General features: G+C 48.8%; 1 protein-coding gene and 1 long non-coding RNA gene across 4 annotated transcripts in view; both read left to right on the top strand.

Annotated features, from left to right (window-relative positions):
* LOC310668667 overlaps window positions 1-27,563 on the top strand; it is a 76,202-nt gene that overhangs the window by 15,365 nt on the left and 33,274 nt on the right. The gene's annotated exons all lie outside the window — the stretch shown is intronic.
* Window positions 1-27,563, top strand: part of NCAN (neurocan) — a 62,324-nt gene that overhangs the window by 1,487 nt on the left and 33,274 nt on the right. Inside the window, exons 2-4 of the mRNA XM_083421361.1 lie at window positions 17,000-17,079; window positions 24,185-24,586; window positions 26,408-26,582. Of these exons, the coding sequence (XP_083277487.1) occupies window positions 17,007-17,079; window positions 24,185-24,586; window positions 26,408-26,582 (650 nt within the window). The 5' untranslated portion in view covers window positions 17,000-17,006. The remainder of the gene's footprint in view (window positions 1-16,999; window positions 17,080-24,184; window positions 24,587-26,407; window positions 26,583-27,563) is intronic.

Genomic DNA, 27,563 nt, shown 5'->3' with positions numbered 1-27,563 from the left:
TTGCCAGAGAGCAGGTCTGTTTTTAAAACACACACACACACACACCAACATCCTTTGGGAATCTAAACCCAGGGAAAGGCGAAGTGTGAAGGAAGGAGTTGTGTGATAATGAGATGGGTAAGCTCTTGAATAATACAGCTTTACGCTTGTGAGAAAGGGAGGAGAGGAATTGCACAGGGGTGAAAACCTGCTGACATCTGGGTGTTGTGTGAACAGGGAGAAAGAGGGGGGTGCCTTGTTTCCAGGGGGCTGTGCAGAAGGGGACCAACAGGTCTGGGAAAGGGGCGAGGAGAGGCTGGCGTGGAAGAGATGAAGATGACCACGGTAGTAGTAGTAATAGCAATAATAATAATATAAGCAGCAGCAGCAGCAGCGATAACAGGAGATCGTGCTTGCGACTCATGAGCTGCTGATCCGAAATGCAGCATGACGGGTGAGCTATGTGTGGAGATAGATGGCTTTGTTGTTCAGTGGGAGGTTGGCAGAAGGTTCAGATGCACCCGGACTTCTAGATAGGGCTGGGAAGGGTCTGGCACCTGGGAGAGTCTCTCTCCCCCCCCCCCCAGCTTCCTTTAGCCCCTGTATGCAGACCCACAAAGAGTTGGCAGAGCATGAGATTCAAAACCTCGGGGTCATGGGTTCGCCCCGCCTTGGGCAAAAGATCCCAACTCTACAATTTTATGGTTCTACTGGAAATTTGCTTTGTTTTTTAAAAGGAAAGGACAGCAGCCCAGCGGGTTGGGTCATCTAGGTGAGACCACAAGACCCACTGCCTGAAACGCTAGAGAGCTGCTGCCAGTCTGTGCTGACGATATTTAGCTAGATGGACCCAGCGGTCTGGCTCAGAATAAGGCAGCTTCCTGTTCGTTCTGAATCAGGAGGACTGGGGTCATACTTTGATGAGAAGGAAAGGACGACCACAGCTCATGGGTGGAGCTGGAGAAGAAGTTCCTTGCCGGAAGCCCCAAAGAGCTGCTGCCAGTCAGTGCAGACGATATTGGGCTAGATGGACTTGGTATAAAGCAAGTCCATAAGTTCCCATTAAATCAGCCCTTTGTTCACAAGCATGCGAGACTAGCCTCCGTGTATGCCGAGGTCCCAGGTTCCATCCCCAAGGAGGAATGTGGGAGACCCCCACCCAAAATTCTGGAGAGCTGCTGCTGGTCAGTGTAAGTGATACCGTAAGCATGGATCCAATGACCTGAACTTGGTGTTGGGGTCCTTGTATGTTTCACAGATCCCAAGAGGGGAGAGGGCACTGTGGGGGGAGCAGTCAGGAAAAAGCACCTGGTGGGTGGACTATCCTTATCATCCATTATCTTCCCTGCAAATGCCAACCATTCCCTGATATGGGAGAGGGGAAAGTGGAGTATTTCCTAGACCCATAGAATTGCGGAGTTGGAAGGGACCCAAGGGTCATCTAGTCCAACCCCCTGCAAGGCAGGAATCTCAGCTGAATTATCCATGGCAGATGGCCACCCAACCTCTGCTTAAAAACCTCCAAGGAAGGAGAGTCCACCACCTTCGGAAGGAGTCCCTTCCACTGTCAAACAGCTCTAGAAAGTTCTTCCTGATGTTTAGTTGGAATCTCCTTTCTTGTAACTTGAAGCCACGGGTTCGAGTCCCACCCTCAGGAGCAGGGGAAACCAAGCTCGCTCCCTCTTCCATGGAGCAGCCCTTGCATATTATTTTATTGCATTACAAGTGGTATATGAGTTTTGTGGAAGAAATAAAACCAGGAGGATAAAGGCGTTTAAACCTACTCTTTGCCCCATGGAGAGTAGACCCATTGAAACGGACACTGTGAACTTGGAAGAAAGGACTTCTTGGAAGAAAGGTGGAAGGGAAGGACTTCTTCGTGCAATTGCAGAGTTCATCTATGGAACTCCCTCCCACAGGAGGTAGAGGCAGCTGCCAACTAGGATGACTTTAAAAGCGGATTAGGTGCATTCATGGAAGAGAAGGCTAAGGCTGGCTGCCAGACACAATGGCTCTGCTCTGCCTCCAGGGCCAGAGGAAGCAATGCTTCTGAACACCAGTTGCTGGAAGCTGCAGGAGGGGAGAGCAGCTCTTGTGCTTGAGGATTTCCCAGAAGAGGCATCTGGTTGGCCTCTTCGAGAAGAGGAGGCTGGACTAGGTGGGCCAGTGGCCTTATCCAGCAGGCAGGCTCTGAAAGCCTTGGAACCATGGAATTGTAGCGTCGGAAGGGACCCCAAGAGCCATTTAGTCCAACCCCCTGCAATGCAGGAATATTTTGCCCTATATGGGACTTGAACTCATGACCCTGAGATTAAGAATCTTGGATGATGATGATGATGATCTTAAGGAACCTCCCAGTCCAGAGGCAGCCTGTCTAGATTCCCAGGTTCTTATGGGTCACTGTGACAACAGGATACTGCAAAGCTTGGCCGCTTTTGCCCTGATCCAGAAGGCTCTTCTAATCTTCTGTTCATTTGCTTTCTTATTTCTTAAATCTCACTCTTCTCCCCAGTCCTAGCCAGAGGTTTCAGGCTGCAGGGGTTTCCAGGGACCTACAGATTGCCTTTGTTGAAAGCAGCCACTCTCAAAACCTCACGGACGAAGGATTCCGGTGCTGGTGGAAAAGGGTCCCCTGAACACCCTTATTCCACAGTGTACAAGAAAGATGTGGGGCCAAGCCAGTGCAAAGGGAACTGTCCTCTGCACATGCCCAGAGGAACATGTCTCCGGTGGTTGCACTGCAAGACCTGAGTTGGGAAATGGCTGCAGAGCTGAGCTTTCTAATTAAGGCTTCAGGGTAAAGTGTTATGTAATATCTATGTTGCTCGCAAGAAATTGCTGTTCTGATCCCAGCTCATTGAGATCAGCTGGGTTTATGTTGCAGTTTTATCTCAGCTGCCTACGCAGAAGTAACTTTGACTGAGCTCTGTGGGATGTGCTCCCTAGTAAGCATGCTGAGGAGACTGAAGCCTCTGTCTTTGGTTCGATGTGAATCACGGTTGCAAAATGGGGTTTTTGCAGCAATCAGGGCTGCCTTTCCGCTGTTTGAAATTTTTAAATATGCTTTTCGTCTTACTTTTTGTGGCCGTCAGGTTTCATGTTTGCAAAAGCACAGTGCTCCCCCCCCTTTCACTCTGTTAGTCTGTGGAACTCCCTGCTGCAGGATATGAGATCTGGTGTGTTGTGGTTAGATTGCTGGACCAGGTCTCCTGTTCCAACCTCCAGGCAGCCCTGAAGCTCACGCAGCCTTGCGCAGCCGAAACTACTTCACAGTTTTACGGATAAAAACAGGGGAGGGACCTGTGTAGCTTAGATGAAGGCTGATATTATTTTTTAAAAGTGTAATAAAATGCTGGACAGATTAATGGAAGACATTACATCCATCAGCAGCCTTGATCATTTTGGCTGATCTCCTCTTCCTGTTTGTCAGTACCCTTCTTAAATTGTGGGGGGTTGGACTAGATGACCCTTGGGGTCCCTTCCAGCTCTACCATTCTATGATTCTGAGATCCACAGAGAAAATTGTGGGATATAAATGTGGTCTACAAAAAGTACAGGGTTTCAAGGCAGGACAAGCTCCAAAACTGTTCAGCACCTGGGACAGCTCCTCATGGATTCTTTCAGGCCTTTGCTGAGCTGGGCCTTTATATCCCTCAGAGAACATTTTATTTCATAGAATTATAGAGTTGGAAGGGTCCATGAGGGTCATCCAGTCCAACCCCCTGCAATGCAGAAGTCTTTTGTCCAATGTGGGGCTTAAACCCACAACCTTGAGATTAAGAGTTCCATGCTCTGCTGACAGAGACATCTACTTATTTCTTGAGGTCAAATCCCACTTTTGTCCCCCAAAGGGCTCAAGGTGGCATAGATAGCTCACCACTGCTCCTCTCTTAGTTCCCACAACAACCTTGCGAGGTAGGTTAAGCCAAGATAGGCAGCAACTGCCCCCACCCAACGTCACACCCAGCCAGCTTCATGGCCAAGTCGGGGATTCAAACCCGGGTCTCTCCCAGGTCCTAATCCAACCCTCTAGCCACTACACCACGCTGCCTCTCTAGTAGGCTGATTTGTACATAAGGCGGTGGTTTTCCATTCGGAGGGTTTTCCAAAGAGTTCTGCCTATGGGTCACTGGTGGGTCCCTGGGCAGGTTGTGGGGAGTCTTTGAGATCTCTGGAGTCGACGTATAATTGGAGCCCAAGGCTTGATAACCGGCGATGGGGTGAAATCTTTGCACTAATTCAGCCGGTCGGATGTGCCAGGGGGAAAACGTCCAGATGGCCAGCGGCAATTAACTTTGGAACTCTCTTTAATTTGCAATCAAAGTGTTCATTGGCTAATTGTGACAATTCATCAATGGAATGTTGTCTAGTGGTTCCCTCCCTCCCTGCCTTATGCCAATCCACTCCAGTGACCGAGATTCAGAGCTTTATGAAACAAGCTCTCCCTCAATGGATTCTGCAAGACAGCAATCATGTCCCCGTTTACCTGGGAGTAAGCCCCTTAAAACACTCATCTTTTCTTTTTGGCAAAATGCAACTTCCGCGCCCCAACTTTTCGCTCAGGAGTGAACCCTACACAAATCTGGAGTGGAGTCCCTAAGGCAGTTGGATGGCGCCTTCTGGCAACTCCTGCAGCCAAGCTGGTGCCAAACGTCTTGCTCTGCTTTCCTTCCGACCCCCTCAGTGAGGCCGGAAGGGGGATCTTGACCTCTGGGCAGCCCAGGACCTCCAGACACTTTGCCCAGATTTGCACCGTGGGGAGGCCATTTCAGTGCTGCAAATACAGTGCTTTGACTTCACTCCTGTCTCTTGAGACAGGCAGATGCCAATAATCTCTATCTGTCTTCTGTGACTTCTCATGGGGATTCACTCCCAAGAGACTCCGCCACAAGGCTAAGACCTCCCTGTTCAGACAAGCCTTCGGAAACTTTTAGCTGTGATTCCTGTATTGCAGGGGGTTGGGCTGGATGACCTCTGGGGGTCCCTTCCAGCTTTATGATAGGATTCTAGGAACACTAAGGTCCAGGCAATGCTGACCATTCAGCTGCTGCGAGGACGAACTGGATTTTAATTGTTGGTTCTAAATGTGCCCTGATGTCTTTTAACTATTGCTTTCATAGAATCAACGAATCATAGAATGGTAGAGTTGGAAGGGACCCCTGGGGTCATCTAGTCCAACCCCCTGCAATGCAGGGTCCTCAACTAAAGCATTCATGGCAGATGACCACCCAAACTCTGCTTAAAATCCTCCAGGGAAGGAAAGCAGTTTCCTTTTATTAATTTGAAGTTTGTAATGATGTTTCTAAGTGTTGGAAGCTGCCTTGAATCCCAACTTCAGAGAAAGGCAGGGTATAAGCACATTAAATACAGAGAGAGAGAGAGAGAGAGAGAATCGCTTGTCAAAACCTCCAGGTGATTTACATAAAATATACATTGAAATGACCAATAAAAACGAGATATTAAATACAAGTTAGCTTCACCCAAAAAAGTAGCCAGAATTTATTTATACACACACACACACACACACACACACATATACTGAACAGAATAAAGCTATCTTTTAAAAGGCATGTCAGGTGTACTTGCCTGAGTATCCTTGCTAAAGGAAAAAAAGTTTCTATCAGGCACTGAAAACAAAGCAGTGAAGGCACCTACCAGTGTAGCATAGTGGTTAGAGCAATCCCAACCTGTGGCCCTCTATATGTTTTGGCCTACAACTCCCATGCTCCCTAGCTAACAGGACCAGTGGTCAGGGATGATGGGAATTGTAGTCCAAAACATTTGGAGGGCTGAAGGTTGGGGATGCCTGGGTTAGAGCATTAGACTAGGACTTGGGAGAGACCAGGGTTCAAATCTCCCCACTCTGCCATGAAGCTCACTGGGTGGTGGCTTTGGACCAGTCCCTGCCTCCCATAGAACCAAAGAATCATAGAGTTGGGACCCCCAAGGTTCATCTAGTCCAACCCCCTGCAATGCAGGAATCTCAACTAAAGCATCTGTGAGTCTCAGCCTAACCTACCTCACAGGGTTGTTGTGGGGACTGCAGGTACACCACCTTGAGCTCGTTGGAGGAAGGAGCCTTATTGGTCACATCACTGGTCCAATTAGCTTAGACACTGACTGGCAGCAGCACTCTGAGGTTTTCAGGCAAGGGATCTGTCTCTGGCCCTAAGACAGATCTGGTGGGGAATGAAACTGGGCCCTTTTGCATGCAGAGACAATGCTCTAACCTAGGGTACCCATGGGATAGAGCAGACTTCCTCAACCTCGGCCCTCCAGATGTTTTGAGACTACAATTCCCATCATCCCTGACCACTGGTCCTGCTAGCTAGGGATCATGGGAGCTGTAGGCCAAAAACATCTGGAGGGCTGAGGTTGAGGAAGACTGGTCAGGACCTCGGAGAGACCAGTGTCTGAATCCCCACGGGGCCAGGACACTCACTGGGTGGGGGCCAGGCACTGCCTCTCTCAGGCTAACCAGCGGTTCTCAACCTGTGGGTCCCCAGATGTTGTTGGACTACAACTCCCATCATCCCTGAGCTCTGGCCTTCCTAGCTAGGGGTGATGGGAGTTGTAGTTCAACAACATCTGGGGACCCACAGGTTGAGAAAGGCTGGTCTAACCTATCTCACTGTTAAATGGAGAGTCGCGTGAGCCTTGGAGAATAGCTGTGATTTCTTCAGCTGCGATTCCTGATTTGCAGCGGGTTGGGCTAGATGACCCCTTGGTCAACTAGCAATAAATATCAGTGCAATAAATATCAACAAATAAACGAAATGGTCCATTGGCCCTGCGATAATAAGAATTGTCTCATTGGGCCGGCCTGAAATTCCCAGCTGAGCCAGAATCTCTCCCCCCGCCCCCCTCTCTCTCCTTCTCTGCAGAGTGGGTGTAACTTTTCTGCTTCTCAATTTCCCTTCAATATGGTGTGAATTTGGACCATCTGCCTTTTGGGGGGAGGGGACAAGTTTGGCATTTTGGAATCGAGGCGAGGAAAGGTAGCACATGGCAACCGTCCGAGCCAAAAATGTAAATATCATCAAAAGAAACAGGGGATCCAAAAATGAATCTAGGTTCGGATGCAAAATTGTGGCTGGCTGCATATTTGCGGGGTGGGGTGTGGGTGTGGTGAGGCCAGCAGGTCAGTGGTTAGAGCATGGGTAGGCAAACTAAGGTCCGGGGGTCGGATGTGGCCCAATCGCCTTCTAAATCCGGCCCGTGGATGGTCCTGGAATCAGCGTGTTTTTACATGAGTAGAATGTGTCCTTTTATTTAAAATGCATCTCTGGGTTATTTGTGGGGCATAGGAATTTGTTCTTTTTTTCCCCTTTCCAAAATATAGTCCGGCCCCTGACAAGGTCTGAGGGACAGTGGACCGGCCCCCTGCTGAAAAAGTTTGCTGACCCCTGCCGCTAACCACTAGGCCAAACAGGTTCTAATCTTGGGCCTTTAAGTTCCCAAATCTCTTATCCAACCTCAAGGTTGTCATCTGCACTGGCCAGATGTTTAACTGAGAGTCAATCACAGTCAGTCCATCCTTTGAAAAATAAGACTTTTAGAGGCGTCTTGTCTCAAAATGGCAACTAGACATTCTGTTTTGGTGATGCAACCTCGGTTTAATGAGCCAGTTGGCGCCTGGCTTACACATCTGAATTTCTAACCCTGGGAGAGAGTCCTCTAGTGCTCAGCTCCTGCTTGTGGGTTTCTCAATTGGGGCGTCTGGGACGCCACAAGAATAAGATGCTGGTCTAGGTGGGGGCACTGGCCCCATCCTGCAGGTGCTTCTTATGGTTGTGTCATTCCCCCCCCCCCCCAGCATTCTCTGGACCCTGGTGCGAATCTCGGTCGAAAGGGCTCTGCAACTGCTCCACAAAGAGAAGGGAAGTTGCAGCAAAGCATAGGGTCTGGAGAGAAGGGGAGGGGGATATATCCGGTATCCTGCCAAGATTTAAATTGCATTTTATGTGAACCTAATCACCAATCACCAGATTGGCATATTCATGAGTGCTATGAATTATTCAAGCTGTAGCAGATGTGAGGGTGGTGTGTGTGTGTGTGTGTGTGTGTGTGATCTCCCCTCTTGTCAATTTTGCTAAAGCATGGGCATGCGCTATCATCATTTTTTATCTAATGGATATGCTCTTTCTGACCTAGCCCAAAGGCTAATCTGGCTTTTCAATGTGATTTTGTGCCAAAAACATGCCAAAATGGCAAATCCTTTCCTCGGGATGGGGGGGGCAAAGGGGGGGTGTGCTGGAGCAAGAGCACAAATAGAGGGAAAGCCTTTATGCGCCTGGTGCCAAACAGCATCCCATGAGCACCTCTCTAATTGCGAAAAATCCACGCGGCAAGTCGGGATCTGGCCCGCTCTGCAAGGCGGGCAGAGCATCACGCATTCTGGCCTCTTTTCCTCCCCCCCCCCCTCCGTAAAAGTGACAATTTTTGACAAGCTGCTGAGATCGTGTGTGTCGAGGGAAAACAGGCAAGAGAGGAGGTTTTATTTTAATCGCGCTTTCAGTTTTTCCTCCCTAAATGGAGAGCTAATGGATGTCGCAGAAAGGGACACGTCACTCTCAGTGGTGGGTCTGGGGGTGTGCGTGTTTAGGGGACCTCTCCCCCACCCCACCCCCACTTTCCTGTCTCAGAGAGACATTTGACAAGATCTCCCTGTGGCACACCCTGCCTGTCTTAGCTTGGCTTTCTGTGCAAAGAAAATACTGAAATTCTTCCCCGATTTCTCCCTGGAGTTCAGAATTACCCAACATTAGGAGTCTCTCTTGATTCTGCAGAAGTCCTAGGTGTTACCTGAAAAACTCCCAGAAGAGATCAATTCCCTAAGAGGAAAGGATGTGGAGGCTTATCATGGAAACAGAGAACTGCAGGGCTGGAAGGGACCCCAAGGGTCATCAAGACCAACCCCGTGAAGTGCAGGAGGCTTGAGGGAGCCTTGATATTTGTGGAAGCACAAAAATATTTAGGATAAAGCTCTAGAGAAGAAGCAGAGGGGAGGACCCCAAAACAGCTCTATGAAGTCTGTGCATGTTCAGTATCCATTGTGTGCTGAGTGCCTATGTGCATAGACTGAGGATGGGATGGAGAGTTGCCTATTGCACTGGTCTCCTCCATCTTCAGTCTAAATTATTATTATTATTCCACCCTATACGCTCAGGGTGGCTCACAACATAAAATCACTATATAAAAACACAAAATACATAACCAGAATAAAAACAAGAACAGCCCAATAAACCCCCACTTCCACCTCTTCAACATCAAGCCAGCTTTGCCCTGCCCCATCCAGCCTGGTGACAAGTCCTTGAGAATCCAAAAACTTCCTCACTCTTATGTAACCTGCTGGTTGGTCCCTGGTAAAATCAGATTTATTGGTGCCAAAGAACTGCATCCGAACCAACCAGAGGGTCGCAAGAAAACATAGTTCCATAGTTAAACCATGGAACTCACTCCCACATGGGGTTTGAGGGCCACCAACAAATTCATACAAATTTAGACAAATTCATACAGGAGAGGTCTATCAACCTCTGGAATCGAACCCCCTGAAATGCAGAAATCACAGCTAAGGAATCCATGACAGATGGCCACCCAACCTCTGCTTGAAAACCTCCAAAGAAGGACAGTCCACCATCTTCTGAGGAAGTCGGTCTGCTCCACTGTCAAATATCTATTTCCATCCAAAAGTTCTCTCTAATTCCCAAAATTATTTGACCTATCGCCCCCTTTTCAGGAAAAAAAAATACTCAGTGCCCCCCTGGAAATCTACCTTCTTTAAACATACGAACAGAAAGATGCAGGGACAAATATGTGTTCTTCTGTATATTTATATTTCTACCTACAACATCATAAAGAAATACGTTGTTGTAAATAAGACACCTTATTCATTGTACAACAGATGAAACGTGTTTTTCAAAATTTTCTTCTTTCTTTACGCTTCCACCATCCCCTTATTTTATTCAACATCCCTCAATTGCACCTGAGGCTACTACTGCCCCCTAGATCATTCCAGTGCCCCCCAGGGGGTGGTATTGCCCACTCTGGGAAACAGTGCCCTAATGATTAGTCGGAATCCCCTTTCTTGCCATTCGAATCCATTAGTTTGGATTCCCCCCTCCTAGAAGCAGCAGAAAAGAATATCGCTCCATCCTCCATGTGACAGCCCCTCACGTATTTGAAGATGGCTCTTGTATCGCCTCTCAGCCTCCTCTTCTCCAAGCGAAACATCCCCAGCTTCTTCAGCTATCCCTCATAAGACTCTGCTTCCAGATCCTTTCACCATCTTGGTTGCCTGCTTCGGCACACTTTCCAGGTTGTCAACATCCTTCTTAAACCCCTTCTTACATTCCAGCTTAACAACTCAAGTTAACTTCTGCCGCTGCGTATCAGCTCTGTGTGCTAGCACATGCAACTACAAGAGAAGATAAATATTGCAAGCAGCTCTCCCGAGAGGGCAGAGTCACTGGAAGGTCATGCCCTGCCAGCGCTTTCAAGACCTCAGATGACGAAGCCTTTGCTGAGACAACATCTCCGCAAGCTCAGAGAGCAAAGCCCACTGGGAGCTGTCCGGGGTCCTGATCAGCCGCAGACCTGGGAGCTCTCCCAGGTCCTGATCAGGTACTTTCTAATCCTTTCCCTACTGGCCCCAGCAAAACAGGATACATGTTTACAATTTTGTCAATATAATTCCTCCCCTCCCACTGTTTTTCTCAGTATTTTTAGTGGGCAAACTGTGAATGAAGGGGGCGGAATCAAGGCACCCACGAGATCAAAAATCTGTGGCAAAACCTGTGCAATGCACCCACCAAAATCATGAAGGATCCACAGAACCAAAGAATTGTAAGTTGAAAGGGACCTCGAGGGTCATCTAGTCCAACCCCCTGCAATGCAGGAATCTTTTGCCCAATGCTAGGCTCAAACTCGTGATGTTGAGATTAAGAGTCTCATGCTCTGCTGAGTTATCCCTAAGGTCAGCTTCTCTGTGGTGTTTGGAGCTGTAAAACAGCAACAACCCAGGAAGAAATAGAGAGGGAAAACATTTTGCTGGAGGAAAATATTGAGGCCTCAGAAAAGATTTCCCAAGTCGACACCTTGCAAGGATGCAGCAACAAAAAAAGCTAATGCACTTCTAGGCTGCATCCGGAGATGTCTAGTGTCCAGATCAAGGGAAGTAATCATGCCACCCTATTCTGCCCTGGTCAGACCACACCAGGAATCCTGTGTCCAGTTCTGGGCACCACAATTTAAGAAGGTTGATGACAAGCTGGAGAGGCTGGACTAGATGACTCTTGGGGGTCCCTTTCCAACACCAAAATTCTATGCTTCTTTGAAAGTGGGCTCGTCTCCCAAAGAGGGCCACTGGGGTTGGCCAAGAGGGGGGCAGGGCAGGGGGCTTCCTTTGAAAACGCAACACTGTCTGTGTGTGTTGCCCCCCTCTCCCGCAGCCAGCTGCAAATGCCTGATATTGCCACCTCTCTGGAGAGCAGCGGACGCCTCGCTGCATTTATCAAGACAAGAGACCCCTCCAACGTGTCTGTTTTAAAAGACTCCCTGGCTGTCTTCGTGATTAATAAGGCACTGGGCACCCTCCCCTTCCCTTTGTGTTCAGGGACGCACAGCAGAAACTGCTCGGGGAAGGACTTAGCTGCTCTTTGCCAGGCTGAGAGTCTTCCAGGGATGGGCAGCGGAGGGAGGGCTGAGTGGCTTAATTTGCTCTGCGCGAAGCTGGGCAGATGCTCCTGGAATGGCCGGCTCAAGCATAGGAGGAAAAAAGGAGGAGGAGGAGAGGAACAAGCCATTTGAGGGATCTGAACGGAGGAATCATGGAACTGTCGAGTTGGAAGGCACCCCAGGGTCATCTAGTCCAACCCCCTGCAATGCAGGATTCATGGCTAATTCTTGTTTCCTCTCTCTGCTGCCTTCTCATTGCCAGGAACTCTTGTGCTGATGCAGGGTCAGTCCACTAAGCCCATCTGGCTCAGTACTGTCTACACAGGCTGGCAGCAGCTCTCCAAGGTTTCGGACAGGAGTCCCTCCCAGACTGACCTTTGGGGGTGTTGGGGCCTGGACCGAAAGCAGCTTTCTCCACCACTCGGCTCCCCTAAAGACAAAATAAGGTGCTAGTCCTCATGGATTTGAATAAACGGCTGCTGTAAGCAGGAACATAGGAAACCGCCTCATGCCAGGTCAGAACATTAGCCCATGGAGGAGGGAGGTGCTACCTCTTAGATCAGGGACAAGCCTCCAAATTTTGCCACCCCTGACCATTGGCCAGCCGGGCTGCTGTGGGTTCGAGTCCAACCAACATCCAGAAGGCTGCAGGTTTGCCAGTCCTCCTCTCTAGCCTTGCCGCTTCCTAGCCTCTCTTTTCCAAAGGGAGCAAAGCCTGAAAGCACCGTTGTCTGTATGTCTCCCACCTTCCCCTTTCAATGACTCATCTTATTTTGTGGCTGGCTTGGAATAAAAACCTCCCGCTTCCCCCTAAGCAATATGGGAGGAAGTCAGTTCACCGGCAAGCCCTCTATTGGGACAGGCGATTGGAAATATTTCCACAGCAGTCATGCTTAAAGGGAACCATCTCAATTTCTGCCTTGTGCAAAAGGAGGGAAAGAACAGCAGAACAACATGGCAGCAGGATCAGGCCAGTGGCCCAGCATCTAGTCCAGTATCCTGCTCTCACACAGTGGCCAAGCACGTGCCCCAATGGGAAACCAGCAGAGTGTTGCTGCTGACCTTTAAAGCCCCAAACGGCCTCAGCCCCGTAGGCCTGAAGGAGCGTCTCCACCCCCATCACTCATCCTGGACACGGAGGTCCAGCTCCGAGGGAACCAGGCAAGAGGGCCTTCTCGGTAGTAGCGCCCTCCCTGTGGAATGCCCTCCAGTCAGATGTCAAGGAGATAAACAACTGCCTGACTTTCAGAACACATCCAAAAGGCAGCCCTGTATAGGGAAGTTTTTATTGTTTGATGGTTTATTAGCTGGGGCAACCCAGTCAGATGGGCAGGGAATAAATCATAAAATTATTAGTAGTATTAGCATTAATAAGTATTAGTAGTATGATGCCTTCCCATAGCTCAAGCCATGCTCATTGTGGCTTACTACATGAAAAAGCACATAAACAATAAATAAATCATTAAAAAATACACAGCCAAATTGAGCAATTTGAACACAAATCGTAGCGAGAACTAAAATAAAGATAGTATCAATAACAGCAACCCCACACTGAACAATACCCCAGCCTCATTAAATCATTTTTGTTGTTGATTTCTCTTCTTGATGATTTTTCAAGTTGTAAACTGCTTTGAGGTTTGTTTGTTTATACATTTCATGAAATAAATAGGTGAGTCCCGCTCTCCCACCCCCCCCAAAATAAGAATCCTGTGAACTGTCCTTTGTTAAGGGTGCTGGGAATTGTAGCTTGGCGAGAGGATAGACTACAGTTCCCGGGACTGTTTGGAGGGGGAGGGAACTGTGCTCCGAGCGAGCCTGGCATCTTTTAAATGTTCCTTCAACCTTTTGGGTTGTCTGCAGCCTCAACCGCCGTATCTTCAAGTGGCACACATAGAAAATTGGGGGGGGGGGCTATTTCTGGTCCTGCCACTGATCTATAGCCCAGCCTTTGTTTTTTTAATTGCTGTTGATTGCTATTATTGATTCTCCAGGCTCTGAGAGCGACGTGGCTTTGATTCGGAAGCCGCTTGCAGGGAGAGGAGGAAAGAAATGAATTTCACCACCGACCATCCCACCCCTTCCCTCCCCAGGGGAAAACCACACGCGGAAGGGCTGCATTATCACTCACTCAGTGCGCCTGGGTGCCCCCTCCCAATCCCCATTGAAATGCAAATTCTGACTTTCTTGGAGACAAGGGAGACAGGCTCCGCTTTTCCATCACAAATAATTAGCGTTGATGGGGCCCGAAGAGGAAGGCGCTGCTTAATGTCTCTCCCCTGAGGGGCTCTTTTATGGCCTGCCTTTATCTCCCACCTTTCCCTCCAAGGAGCTCCTAGAGATGCTTCTTTCTCCACCTCCTCTCTGAAGCCCCACAACAACCTTGCAAGGTAGGTCAGGCGGAGAGATTGTGACAGGTCCCCTGGGTCACCCAGTGAGTTTCAAAACTGAGTGCAGGATTTGAACCCCAGTATCTCACAGATCATTGTCTGACACATTAACCACACTGACTCGCTCCTTCCATAATAATAATAATAATAATAATAATAATAATAATAATAATAAATAAAATAATTAATAATAATTTTATTATTTGGGTGCTGGTGGAGATTCTTGAGAGTCCCATGGACTGCAATAAGATCAAACCAATCCATTCTGAGTGCTCCCTGGAAGGACAGATCGTGAAGCTGAGGCTCCAAGACTTTGGCCACCTCATGAGAAGAGAAGACTACGTGGAAAAGACCCTGATGCTGGGAAAGATGGAGGGCACAAGGAGAAGGGGACGACAGAGGACGAGATGGTTGGACAGTGTTCTTGAAGCTACCAGCATGAGTTTGACCAAACTGCGGGAGGCAGTGGAAGACAGGAGTGCTTGGCGTGCTCTGGTCCAGGGGGTCACGAAGAGTCAGAAACAACTAAACAACAACCCCACCCATCTGACTGGGTGGCCCCAACCACTCTGGGTGGCTTCCAGTATATATAAAAACACAATAAAACACCAAACATTAAAAATTTCCCTGCATGGGGCTGCCTTCAGATGTCTTCTAAAAGTCAGATAAGTTCTTTATTTCTTTGACATCTGACAGGAGGGTGTTCCACAGGGTGGGCGCCACCACCGAGAAGGCCCTCTGCCTGGTCCCCTGTAGCCTCACTTCTGGCAGGGAGGGAACCACTGGAAGGCCCTCAGAGCTGGACCTCAGTCTCTGGGCTGGACGATGGGGGTGGAGATGCTCCCGGTTCCACTTAGGAATCACAAGAAACTAGGGAGATCCCTTCAGCTGGGCCAGGCCCAAGGGGGTGCGTCATATCCCAGCCTCCTGTCACCACAGTGGCCAGCCACAAGCCCCCAAAGGGAAGTCCCCCCCCAGGCACGGCAACAACCTTGCAATTCCAATGTTTCGAACGATGAGGAACAGAAAGAATTAAAGGTTTTTGTCTTATGACTATGTTAAAAAAGAGGGAATAGCAAAAGGGTGGTGGTGGTAACAAAAACATCGCGGAAAATGGGAGGGGGAGTCGACAATATAAAAGAAAGTGTCTTAAAATATGTATTCGATTCCCAGCAAGTGGCGTCCAGAGGGCCTTGGGCCTCCGAGCTCAAGGGAGAAGCGTTCACACGCACACGCAATTCTGTGGCCTCCTGTAACCCACAACAAGCACCTCGTATTCCCCCAGGGAGGGAGCTGTCTCCTTTGAGAAGCCCTCAAAGCAAATTCTCGGCAGGGGGGGGGGGCTCGGAGACGCGCCCCGTTTGCCAAGCGCCGCCGCCGCCTCGCTGCGCTTTGAACTCGCAGGAGGTGAGGCGGAGTCGCGGCGGAGGGCGCTGTGATCGGGGGGGGGGGGATTTGCAGCTGGAGAGGAAAACTTGCCTTGACATGAAAGGAGGGTCCCCTCCTCACTAGACCGCGCATCTTGCTGTCTCTCGCTCCCTCTCCCTCTTCGCAATTCCTCTCCAGAAAAGAAAAAAAGGCTGTCAGATGCTGCTGGAATCAGAATGATCCAAGCCTTTTTTTTTAAGAAAAGGAAGGTGGATCAAAACATTTTGGGTGAGAAAAGGTTGCTTGCCATCCTTCAGAACCATAGCTCAGGATTGTAGCGCCCTGAGTCAGCCCCAGGGGTGCCAACTTAAATAAAATATTGGGGGCCGAGGAGCAGGTAAGCCCTGCTCCACACAATCGTTCACATGATGTGGTCCACACACACCATGTGAATGGCGAGGCCCCCGAAAATATTTCATTGGTGTGTGTGTGTGTGTGTGAAGGGATCTCAGCCTCTAGGACAGGCATAGGCCAACTCGGCCCTCCAGATATTTTGGGACTACAACTCCCATCATCCCTGACCACTGGTCCTGTTAGCTAGGGATGATGGGAGTTGTAGTCCCAAGACATCTGGAGGGCTGAGTTTGCCTATGCCTGCTCTGGGAGTTGGCTCCTGTGATCAGCTCTGATACTAGCTAGCTAGCTGGTAGATTAGGTAGAGAGAGAGAGACATTGAGAGAGAGAGCGATTAGATAAATAAGTCGATTGATGGAGAGATAGGGAGGGAAATAGACAGGCAGAATAGAATTGTAGAGTTGGAGGAGACCCTGAGGGTCATCTAGTCCAACCCTCTGCAATGCATGATGATGATGATTTATTAAATTATATACCACTCTAGATAGATAGATCTTGGGCAGCTATATAGAGAAATGGATGTGAGATATATTTAGAGAGAGGGAGGGACCTCAAAAAGCAACACAGAGGTAGGTGGATCTGAGATAGGTACCTGCTGGGTTCTGCTTAGGGTAAACAGAGGCAGAAGATGGCAGCGAGGGTCACCCCATAGAGTGGTTTTTGGTAGGACGGCAGGCAGGCAGGCAGAGGCTGAGCTTAGGCCTCTGCTGACTCTACTCCCCTGTGCGCTAACAGGCATAGTGACATGCCTTGGGGGGGGGAGTGTGGCCTAGTAGTTAGATCAGGACCTGGGAGACCAGTTTTTAAAACCCCAACTCACCATGTGGAACTTGGGGAGGGATATCACTGTCTCTCCATCTGGCCTACCTCGTGGGGTTAGCATGAGGATGAAATCAAAGGGGTTGGGGAGAGTGACCACATTCACTTCTATCGGAGAGCTCCCCAGTCAGTGAGCATCCAGCCACAGTCTCCCAGCCTGGCCCAGCTCACCGGGTCGTTGCGAGAATAAAACAGGGAGCAGGAGAACAATGTAATAATAATAACAATAATTTTATCATTTATACCCTGCCCATCTGTACAGCCCCTTGAGCTCCTGCGAGAGAAGGTGGGGTGTAAATGTAATAATAATAATAAATGATGATGATCAATAAGATTTGTTGTTGTTGTTATTCCAGATTAAGGATGGTCCATTTAATGGATGGTGCTGGCTGTTGGCTCCTGCTTGGATATCTGCTCATGCCTTTCTCTGTTGTGGGTAAGTTCTGTGGTGAGGAACAGGACATTCATAGAATCCTAGAGTTGGAAGAGACCCCAAGGGCCATCGAGTCCAACCCCCTGCCAAGCAGGAAACACCATCAGAGCACTCCTGACATATGGTTGTCAAGCCTCTGCTTAAAGACCTCCAAAGAAGGAGACTCCACCACACTCCTTGGCAGCAAATTCCACTGTCGAACAGCTCTTACTGTCAGGAAGTTCTTCCTCATGTTGAGGTGGAATCTTCTTTCTTGTAGTTGGGATCCATTAAGCAGTATTTTTTAAAAAATAAAATAAAATCGGACAATTTCATTTCTCTTCCTCTTCCCACTGCCCTAAAAATGCATTTATTAGATGTGGCATTCATTTGCACAATCAAAAACTGCTCTTGTAAGAGTCCGACTCTGTTTCTCACCTGTTGACTTAATCAGGGCAGCTAAATGGAACTTCCATTTCCAGGAGAAGCCTATTGCCAAATGCCACCTGCAGGGGGGGGGCAGGCTTCTGGCAACAAGTAGGAAGGCTTCCCCCTCCCTCCAAATCAGGGATCTGTGCCCAAAAAGAAGAAGAAATGGAAGCTGCTTCCTTCAGGCATTGCTTGCCAGCTTCCTCTGAGCACCTATTGTTAATAATAATAATAATAATAATTAATTTATTATTTATACCCTGCCCATCTGGCTGAGTTTCCCCAGCCACTCTGGGAGGCTCCCAATCAAGTATTAAAAACAATACAGCGTTAAATATTAAAAAACTTTCCTGAACAGGGCTGCCTTCAGATGTCTTTTAAAGATAGGATAGCCACTTATTTCCTTCACATCTGAAGGGAGAGTGTTCCACAGGGTGGGTGCCACTACCGAGAAGGCCCTCTGCCTGGTTCCCTGTAACCTTACTTTTTGCAATGAGGGAACCGCCAGAAGGCCCTTGGTGCTGGACCTCAGTGTCCGGGCTGAACGATGGGGGTGGAGACGCTCCTTCAGGTATACAGGACCAAGGCCGTTTAGGGCTTTAAAGGTCAGCACCAACACTTTGAATTGAGCTTGGAAACGTACTGGGAGCCAATGCAGATCTCTCAGAAGTTATGTGGTCTCGGGTGCCACTCCCAGTCACCAGTCTAGCTGCTGCATTCTGGATTAATTGCAGTTTCTGGGTCACCTTCAAAGGTAGCCCCACGTAGAGCGCGTTGCAGTAGTCCAAGCGGGTAGGCAACCTAAGGCCCGTGGGCCGGATGCGGCCCAATCGCCTTCTCAACCCGGCTCGCGGAAGGTCTGGGAATCAGCATGTTTTTACATGAGTAGAATGTGTCCTTTTATTTAAAATGCATCTCTGGGTTATTTGTGGGGCATAGGAATTCGTTCATTCCCCCCCAAAAATATAGTCCAGCCCGCAACATGGTCTGAGGGACGGCAGACCGGCCCCCTGCTGAAAAAGGTTGCTGACCCCTGACCTAGACGGAAGGCTGTTCGTGGGCTGCAATACATGCACCTTGCTCCTTCTAGTCTGTAAGACTAGAAAATAAGGAGTGGCAGCCAGATCAGGCTAAATACCCTTAAGAACCTGGGGATAGAGATAGACTGCCTCTGGGCTTGGAGGCTCCACGAGAGCATGAGAAGAGCCTGCCTGCTGGATCAGCGCAATGGTCCATCTCGCCCAGCCTCCGGCTCTCGCAGTGGCCAAGCAAGTGCCCCAAAGGGAAGCCCACAAACAGGATCCAGGGCACAGGAGACCACTCCCCCCGTCCCATGGTTTGCAGCAACTGGGATTCAGAAGCACGGCTGCCCCAACAGTGGAGGCAAAGCCGAGCCACCAATAGCCCTCTGCTACCTGAGTTTATCCCCTCCTCTTTTAAAGCCATCCCAGTTGGTGCTGGCCCTCGCCCCCTCCTGCGACAGGGAGTTCCATAGTTGTGCCGAATGAAGAAGTTCTTTCTTTATCCCTCCTGACTCTTCCAACGTTCAGCTTTCAAGTTCCACTCTTAGAGAGAGGGAGAAAGGCTTTTCTCCACCCGCTCTCTCCCTGCCATGCACAATGCAACTCTCGGCTGCTTTGTTTCCTCTGCCCTGAATCTTCCAACATTCGCCTTCATTGGATGTCCACCACTTCTAAGATTACGAGTTATAGTTTCTTCTACGACTGCTATGCAGAATTTTATAAATTTCTATCCTAGCGCCCCTTACACACCTTTACTTTAAGCTAAAAAGCCCCAAACACTGCAGAAGCTTTTCCTCCTAAGGAGAGATCTTATATACCCTCCAACATTTCTCTGATGAAAACAGAATCGTACAATAGTAGAATTGTAGAGTTGGAAGGGACCCGAGAGTCATCTAGTCCAACCCCCTGCAATGCAGGAATCTCAGCTAAAACATCCATGATACAAATGTCGTATTTAATAATAATAATAATAATAATAATAATAATTCGATATAACAATAATTTTATTATACCCTGCTCATCTGACGGGGTTGCCCCAGACACTCTGAGTGGCTCCCAACATATATAAAAACACAATGAAACATTAACCGTTAAAAACTTCCCTCTTCAGGGCTGCCTTCAGGTTGTCTAGTTACTTATCTCCTTGCTTTGTGGGTTGCATAACTCCAGACCCTCCAACATTTCTCCAGTAAAAATAGGGACCATGGCACAGCCTGGTTCTAGTGTTATGAGTTCCTCTGTCCACTTCCTCTATGCCTTGCACAATTTTATAAATTTCTATCAAGTCGCCTCTTACAAGCCTAAGCCAAAAAGTACCAAATGCTGCTGCAACTTTTCGCCTCAGCATGTCTGGGTTTGGAAAAACCTTGTAGTTGCAGGGAAGAGACTGGGATCTGTTTTCTGTCCCCTCCTAACCTCCCTCCCTCCCCCCCCCCCCCCCCCGCAACCCACTGTAAACAAACAAGCTGCAAACGACCTGCCAGCCATAAGCATCAAATAATGCACGGGTAATTAAGTATTAATGGTAACTGGAAGACAGGCATGAATAAGGAATGATGCACAGGAGAATAGGGGGAAAAGAATCTCAATTCCTCTGCCAAGTTGTGTCAGGCAGGGTGTTTCACCTCCCCCCACCCCCATTCCTGCCATTCTGTGGCTGCACAGATCCAATATCTGGGCCACAATTCTGACTTCCTGGTTTGACATTTATCCTCCCCACCCTAAAGACAACAGGGTTATGTTGTGATGCCTCTCTGAGCAGTCAGGACTTGGGGAAGGCGAGTAGCTCACAGCATCTCAGGGCAGGGCAGACGGGGCAGTGAGCCAGATGAATGAAAGGAAATGCCCTCCAACATTTCTCCGATGAAAATAGGGACAGCAGTCACAAAATTAAAAGACACCTGCTTCTCAGGAGAAAAGCAATGATAAACTTAGACAGCATCTTAAAAAGCAGAGACATCATCTTGCCAACAAAGGTCCGTATAGTTAAAGCTCTGGTTTTCCCAGTAGTGATGTATGGAAGTGAGAGCTGGACCATCAAGAAGGCTGATAGCCGAAGAATGGATGCTTTTGAATTCTGGTGCTGGAGGAGACTCTTGAGAGTCCCACGGACTGCAAGAAGATCCAACCTCTCCATTCTGAAGGAAATCAACCCTGAGTGCTCACTGGAAGGACAGATCGTGAAGCTGAGGCTCCAATACTTTGGCCACCTCATGAGAAGAGAAGACTCCCTGGAAAAGACCCTGATGTTGGGAAAGATGGAGGGTGCAAGGAGAAGGGGACGACAGAGGACGAGATGGTGGGACAGTGTTCTCGAAGTGACCAGCATGAGTTTGACCCAACTGCAGGAGGCAGTGGAAGACAGGAGTGCCTGGCATGCTCTGGTCCAGGGGGTCACGAAGAATCGGACACGACTAAATAACTAAACAACAACAACATTCTACATCAGGAAGCTTCTCCTGCAAACATAGACCTCGTGGGCACACCCACATTTGTTACCTTGAGCCAACTCCAACCTCTCTGCTGAACCTGCCTCACAAGGTTGTTGTGAAGGAAAAATGTGCGAAGGAAGTGATTGTGTGTAACACCTTCCACAGATAAATGGAAGGAAATAGGATATACGGTTTGAGCTGCCTTGAGTTCCTGTCAGGGGAAAAAACAGGAAATAATCACAATCATAATCATAATAATAGAAGAAGAAGGAGAAGAAACTGAGAATGATCAGGAACATGCTAGACAGAAAACCCTATTAAACTCAGTGGGACTTAATTCTGATTGAAAATGATCACAGTGTAAGGCAGCCCAGTCTTGACCAAGTTACCTGGGAGTAAGCTCTGCTGAATACAATGGGGCTTCTGAGTAGACAGGGCAAGGCTCCATATGCAATAAAGGAATCAACATTCCCCACGTTTCCTAGGAAATGGCTGGCTGCGGAAGCATTGCAATTAAAGAATTTAAAGTGGATTGGTGACATTTTCTTCCAAAAATATAGAAAGGGCTTCGTATGCCAGCTTCACTGTTTCCTTCATTTGGCGCAGTGATTTCATTTTCTTTATAAACAGCACTCTCTTTCTGCACCTACACACAAACCACTTTTAATTGTTTTCCGAGACATGGAGGAAAAGGGAAGCCGAGACATTCCTGGATCAAATCAGAAACCGGGATGGCTTCTGTAATTCCGGGACTGTCCCTGGAAAATTGGGGCACTTGGAGGGTAAGGAATGGTCTGGCTTGCGGAAAACCACATGGGTCTCTTTCAGCCCTACCTGTCTTGCTGTTGTGATTCCTGCATTGCAGGGGGTTGGACTAGATGACCCTCAGGGGTCCCTTCCAACTGCACAATTCTATGTTTCTGTGATGGGATGCTGGGTTAGATGGGCCCCCTTAGGCCTGATCCAGCAGCGCTCTTCTTGCATTCTCATAGGAGGCCACCTACTATGTTTTTGTTTATAAAAGTGTTTGTATACTGCTCTCTCTCTCTCTCTCTCTCACACACACACACACACACACACACACAAACTGTTTACAGCAATAAAACCCCCAGACAATAAAACCATCAAAAAGTTAAGATCAATTAACCACATTGTGGAATGACGCATCCTTAATTGCCATGGAGGAAATTTGCGGCAGATCTGGAGCCGTGCTAACCATTGCACAGCACAGCCCTGCCTTTCCTGGATGGGGCACCTAGCAGCCGAGTGTCAGGATGCATGTGAGAATCCCTGGAGTGCAGTTTCAGCTTCCTAGCCTGGACTTTGGAAAACAGGGTACTGAGCTGCCCTTATTGCTTGTAAAAGGGCAGCAGGGAGCGGGATGGTCCCAGAGAGCCAAGCTCTCTGGTTCATCTTGGCTTCAGGACTATCCATTCAATTTCCTTTTGTTTCTTCTCCTCCCTCTTTTTTAACTCCCTCCACCCTTTCTGGCTACCCTCCCCCTCATCCTATAATTGGGTCCAGCTGGCTGCAGCAGAAAATCAATGCTCAGAAGGAGCAAGGGTGTCCGTCGCAGCCACGGAGATGATTAATTTCACCGGTTGCAAAGTCCACAGAGCGGTGCTTTTCATTGCTGCAAAAAATTCCCTTCTGTGACCAGTTAAGGCAGCCTTCTCTGGCCCACTGTCCTCCAGGCGGTGTGGGGAATGCCTTTTCTTGGGAGGGTGAAAGCCAGCGTCCCTCCAGATTGATGGGGATGGATTGAGGATTAAATCTGCAAATTAAAATTTAAACCTCCTGTCCCGCCTGGGTGGGAGAAATATGAGACTAGAATAGAACTGCTGAGCTGGAAAGGGACCCTGAGGATCATCCAGTCCAAACCTCTGCAATGCAGAAATATGCAGCTGTCCCATACAGGGACTGAACCTGCAACCTTGGCGTTATCAGCATCATGCTCTAACCAAATGAGTGAGACAGGCTGTGAAGCCCTTTTAGCACAGTAAAAACACTTGTGTGCTTTTGCAGCTTGCTGGAAGCAAGGACTTAGACAATTGTGCCTTTTTACCCCTCTATCTGTGGACTGCTCACCTTCTCTTCTCTGTCCCAGTTGCTAAGAATGCACCACACGTTTTAGTAACGAAAAGCGAAGAAGCTTTACTTACATTTCAATGCAGGCAGCAAATACATCAAAGTACCATGCAGGTGAAAATATCTTTTTGTTAAAAGGTAAAGGTAAAGGTACCCCTGCCCGTACGGGCCAGTCTTGCCAGACTCTAGGGTTGTGCGCCCATCTCACTCAAGAGGCCGGGGGCCAGCGCTGTCCGAAGACACTTCCGGGTCACGTGGCCAGTGTGACATCGCTGCTCTGGCGAGCCAGAGCCGCACACGGAAACGCCGTTTACCTTCGCGCTAGAAAGCGGTCTCTATTTATCTACTTGCACCCGGGAGTGCTTTCGAACTGCTAGGTTGGCAGGCGCTGGAACTGAACAGCGGGAGCGCACCCCGCCGTGGGGATTCGAACCGCCGACCTTTCGATTGGCAAGCCCTAGGCGCTGAGGCTTTTACCCACAAAATTATTTACAAAATACCAAATTGGTTTTCTTTTTCTTTTCTTTTTTATATATAAATTTTATTTATTTCCATTTAATAATATACGTTCACATCATTACGACCCACTTTACATACCTGGCTCTTTAGAGCCTATCGACTTCCTTCCCTCCCGCCTCATGGCTTTCAAAATTAACCTTTATATCATTGCATTTGTACATTTTCCAATTCTAATTACACTCATTACAAAATTGTAAGCAATTAACATCACTGGCAGGGTTGTAATGAGAAATTTTCTACCTTTATTTAAATTTTGAGTTCTTTTGTAATTTCCAAATTGGTTTTCAAATGGGAGTCCAAAAACCTATTGATTTTAGCTGACCTGTTCCAAGTCTGACTTAACTGGAGCCAGCAAGGTATAATGGTTAGAGCATTGGACTAGGAACTGGGAGACCAGGGTTCGAATCTCCACTGTCCCATGAAGCTTGGGCTTAGGGTGACCTGCCTCTCCCAGCCCAACCTACCTCTCAGGGTTGTTGTAGGGACTAGATGAGGACCAAGAGCTGGGAGAGAGCAGGGTTTGAATGCCCACTCAGCCTGCAGGGTGGCCTTGGGGACCGGTCACTGCCTCTCCCAGCCTCACCTTCCTTTCAGGGCTATTGTCGGGTACCACAAAACAAACCCATCTTTTCCTTGCAGGCTCCCAAGACAATGCGAAGGTGATCCACATCAACAAAGTCCACCACCAGCCTCTCCGGGTTGGCCTGGCGGAGCCCGTCGCCATGCCCTGCCTCTTCCTCCTGCAGCTGCCCGCCTCCCTTGGGCCCAACGCGCCTCCTGACCCCCCTCGGATCAAGTGGAGCAAGGTCCAGTCAGCCTCGGGGCAGCCGGAGGATGTCTCCATCCTGGTGGCCAAGGACAACGTGGTGAAGGTTTCCAAAGGCTACGAGGGGAGGGTCTCTCTGCCTGGGTACCCCTCCTGGCGCCACAACGCCACCCTGCTGCTCTCAGCCGCCCGAGCCAGCGACGCCGGGCTCTACCGCTGTGAGGTGGTGGCCGGGATCCACGACGAGCAGGACCTGGTGCCCCTGGAAGTCACAGGTGAGAAGCATCTGCAACAGTAGAGCATTCTTTGAAATAATAATAATACTTGTATTGAAAGAATTTCAATTATGAGGAAATAAAGTGATGCAAAGGGCGGAAAGTGAGGGGGGAGAACAAATATAAGAAAAAGAGAGAAACAAGAATGCAAAGTAATAGAACTCCCATAGATTTTTATATAAATTGATATGGTGTTATTATCCTAATACCTATGTTAGATGTTAATACCCTACTACATTCTGTAAAAGCTTATTCCAAATGTTGTCACATTTGTCCAAACAAAGTCTACATCTGTAAGCAGTCCATTCATAAGTTTCAAGTGTTGTCATATTGTCGGTCCATTGATTAAGCAGTATCCTATCTTTATTTTTCCAATTCATCAGTTTCAGTCTCTTGGCCACCATTAGGGCGCATAGAATCCATTTCCATTGTCCCATTGTTAATTTCCATACAACAGGTGTATTGTTCAAATGAATATTCTCTGCTGAAAGATTTACCGTATTTTTTGCTCTATAAGACGCACTTTCCTCCTCCTAAAAAGTAAGGGGAAATGTGTGTGCCTCTTATGGTGTGAATGCAGGCTGCGCAGCTATCGCTGAAAGGTTTCGCTGGTGCAAACCGATTCCTCTTGCTCTCCTGGCTTCAGGGATAGCCGCCTGAAGCCTCCTGAGCGCAGCGGGAGCACTCCCATTGTGCTCCGGAGCCTTCGCGTTGCTTTCGCTGAAGCCAGGAGAGCAAGAGGGATCAATCCCTCTTGTTCTCCTGGCTTTGCTTCGCTGGAGAGGTGCTGCACAGCTTTCCCTCTCTGCGCAGCGCCCCTTCAGCGAAGTGGCAGGAGAAACGGAGTCCCTTCCATTTCTCCTCCCGCTTTGCTGGAGAGGTGCTCAGCAGAGAGGGAGAGAATATTTTTTTTATTGTTCTCCTCCTCTAAAACTAGGTGCGTCTTATGGTCGGGTGCATCTTATAGAGTGAAAAATACGGCAACTTTTTCCAGTAGCAGCAGATTCTTAAGAGGGAGTTTTGGTCCTGGTCTTGCTTGTTTGAAATGAGGCTGGTCTCTTCAGCGAACAGGGCCTTTTCAGTAGTGGCACCTCCACAGTTCCTCAAGGGATCTGATGTCATGGACTGGTTGGATGCAGACTCATGGTGGGAAGAACCAGCTGGGGAACCCCCAAGGGAAGACGGCTCAGAGCCCTGGGAGGGGTGGTGGGACAGCGATGAGTGGTCAGAGGGAGAAGAAGGAGAAGCCTGGGAGAAGGAGGTGTCAGGAACTGAAGAGGTAACAGGACTTAGTGAGTGGGGAGAGGCTGAAGCGGGAGAAGAGGGGAGAGGCCAAGAGGCAGAGATGGGTTAGGCTGGTGAAGAGTCACGGGTGTCTCCCCCTCCTGCTGCAACAAGCTCTCCTCCCCCCTCTGAATGAGGAGAGGCATGAAAAGAGAGGAGGGGAGGTTGGCTGCATGCAGGCCCAGTCTCTGATTGCTTGGGGAAAGTGCTGGAAAGGAGAGGACTTAGAGGGCTGTGGGGGGCAGGGACCTTCAGTCTCGCCAACTGCTTCATGGGAGCAAGACCTACTGGGGATGAGCGCCTGTGCTGATTAGGCCTGAAGCTCAGCCAAGTCTGTGCAGATCGTGTGTTTTACTAATAAAGGGTTAACTCCAACTTGAACAGTGTGATTTACTGCTGGCTCTTGCTCTGCCTGCCTGCTAAAGGGTATTGAAACCAGCTCTTAGAAGGAAGTGAAAAATATAAAGCAAGCAAGGTCCTCAGGATAGGTGCCTAGGAATTTTACACCCTCTTGTGCCCATTTCCTTGCCCGCCCAGGTGTGGTTTTCCACTACCGAGCTGCCAGCAACCGCTATGCGCTGACCTTCCCAGAGGCCCAGAAGGCATGCGAGGAGAACTCGGCCGTCATCGCTTCCCCTGACCACCTCCAAGTGGCCTTCGAGGATGGCTATGACAACTGCGACGCAGGGTGGCTCTCTGACCGCACCGTCAGGTACATGGAGAAGGCATCTGCCACTGTTCTCTGATTTATAAGGAGCAACCCTGATTTTCTGTCTCAAAACTGCCCCCGGTTAATACGTCAGTTTGTCCCCCAATTTTGGACAGCTTTAAAGGGGGGAAGGAATATAAAAATTCCTAGGTTGTCAGTAGCTACCTGCAAGTGGCTTCTTACACTTTGGAACTCGCTGGCTCTTGGCAGGCGCCTTTTTGCTTAAAACATTTTTGGTTACGCAAGTCTGCCCAGATATCTCGGCCGCTGATGTGCTTTAGTTTTTTGGGGGTTTCGTTTTTTTCTGATTGCATCATTCTTTTTGTAAACCGCTTTGAGGTTGTTACTTTTTAACAGAAAAAACCCCCAAGCGGTAGATCCATTTAATAAATAGGTCCATTAAATAAATGGATTAATAAATTTAAAAATGAAAATAAACAAGGCAGCTACATCACCTCCAGCATCAGAGGCAGTCTATCTTTGAATCCCTGTTCCTGGAAACGGCAAGAGGGGAGTTTCACTGCTCTTCTCAGACCCTGCTTATGGCGCTCCCATTGGGACCCCTGGTTGGCCCCTGGGAGAGCAGCAAGCAGGACAAGGTGGCCCTCTGGTCCAGCAAATGCTCTTCTCGTTTTCTTACAGCAGTCTAATAAAGTGAGAAACAGTCTAATCAAGATGCAACCTTTCCAGACCCTCCAAGGGTGCCTATATTCCATGGACAGTCCTGGATTTAAAGAAGCTGTTTCGGTTTCTGATTTGATCCCGGAATGTCCCTCTTTTCCTTACGACGTCCCTATTTTCATCCGAGAAATGTTGGAGGGTCTGGAGTTATGCGACCCCCGAGCCAAGGAGATAAGTAAATCACAACCTTTAGAAGACATCTGAAGGCAAACCTTTTACAGTCATACCTCAGGTTACAGATGCTTCAGGTTGCGTTTTTTTGGGTTGCAGACCTCCAAAACCTGGAAGTACCAGAATGGGTTA

Source organism: Podarcis tiliguerta (assembly GCF_965153285.1).
Source record: "Podarcis tiliguerta genome assembly, chromosome: 18".
Classification (NCBI taxonomy): Eukaryota; Metazoa; Chordata; class Lepidosauria; order Squamata; family Lacertidae; genus Podarcis; species Podarcis tiliguerta.
This window is presented reverse-complemented; position numbering and strand designations above follow the sequence as displayed.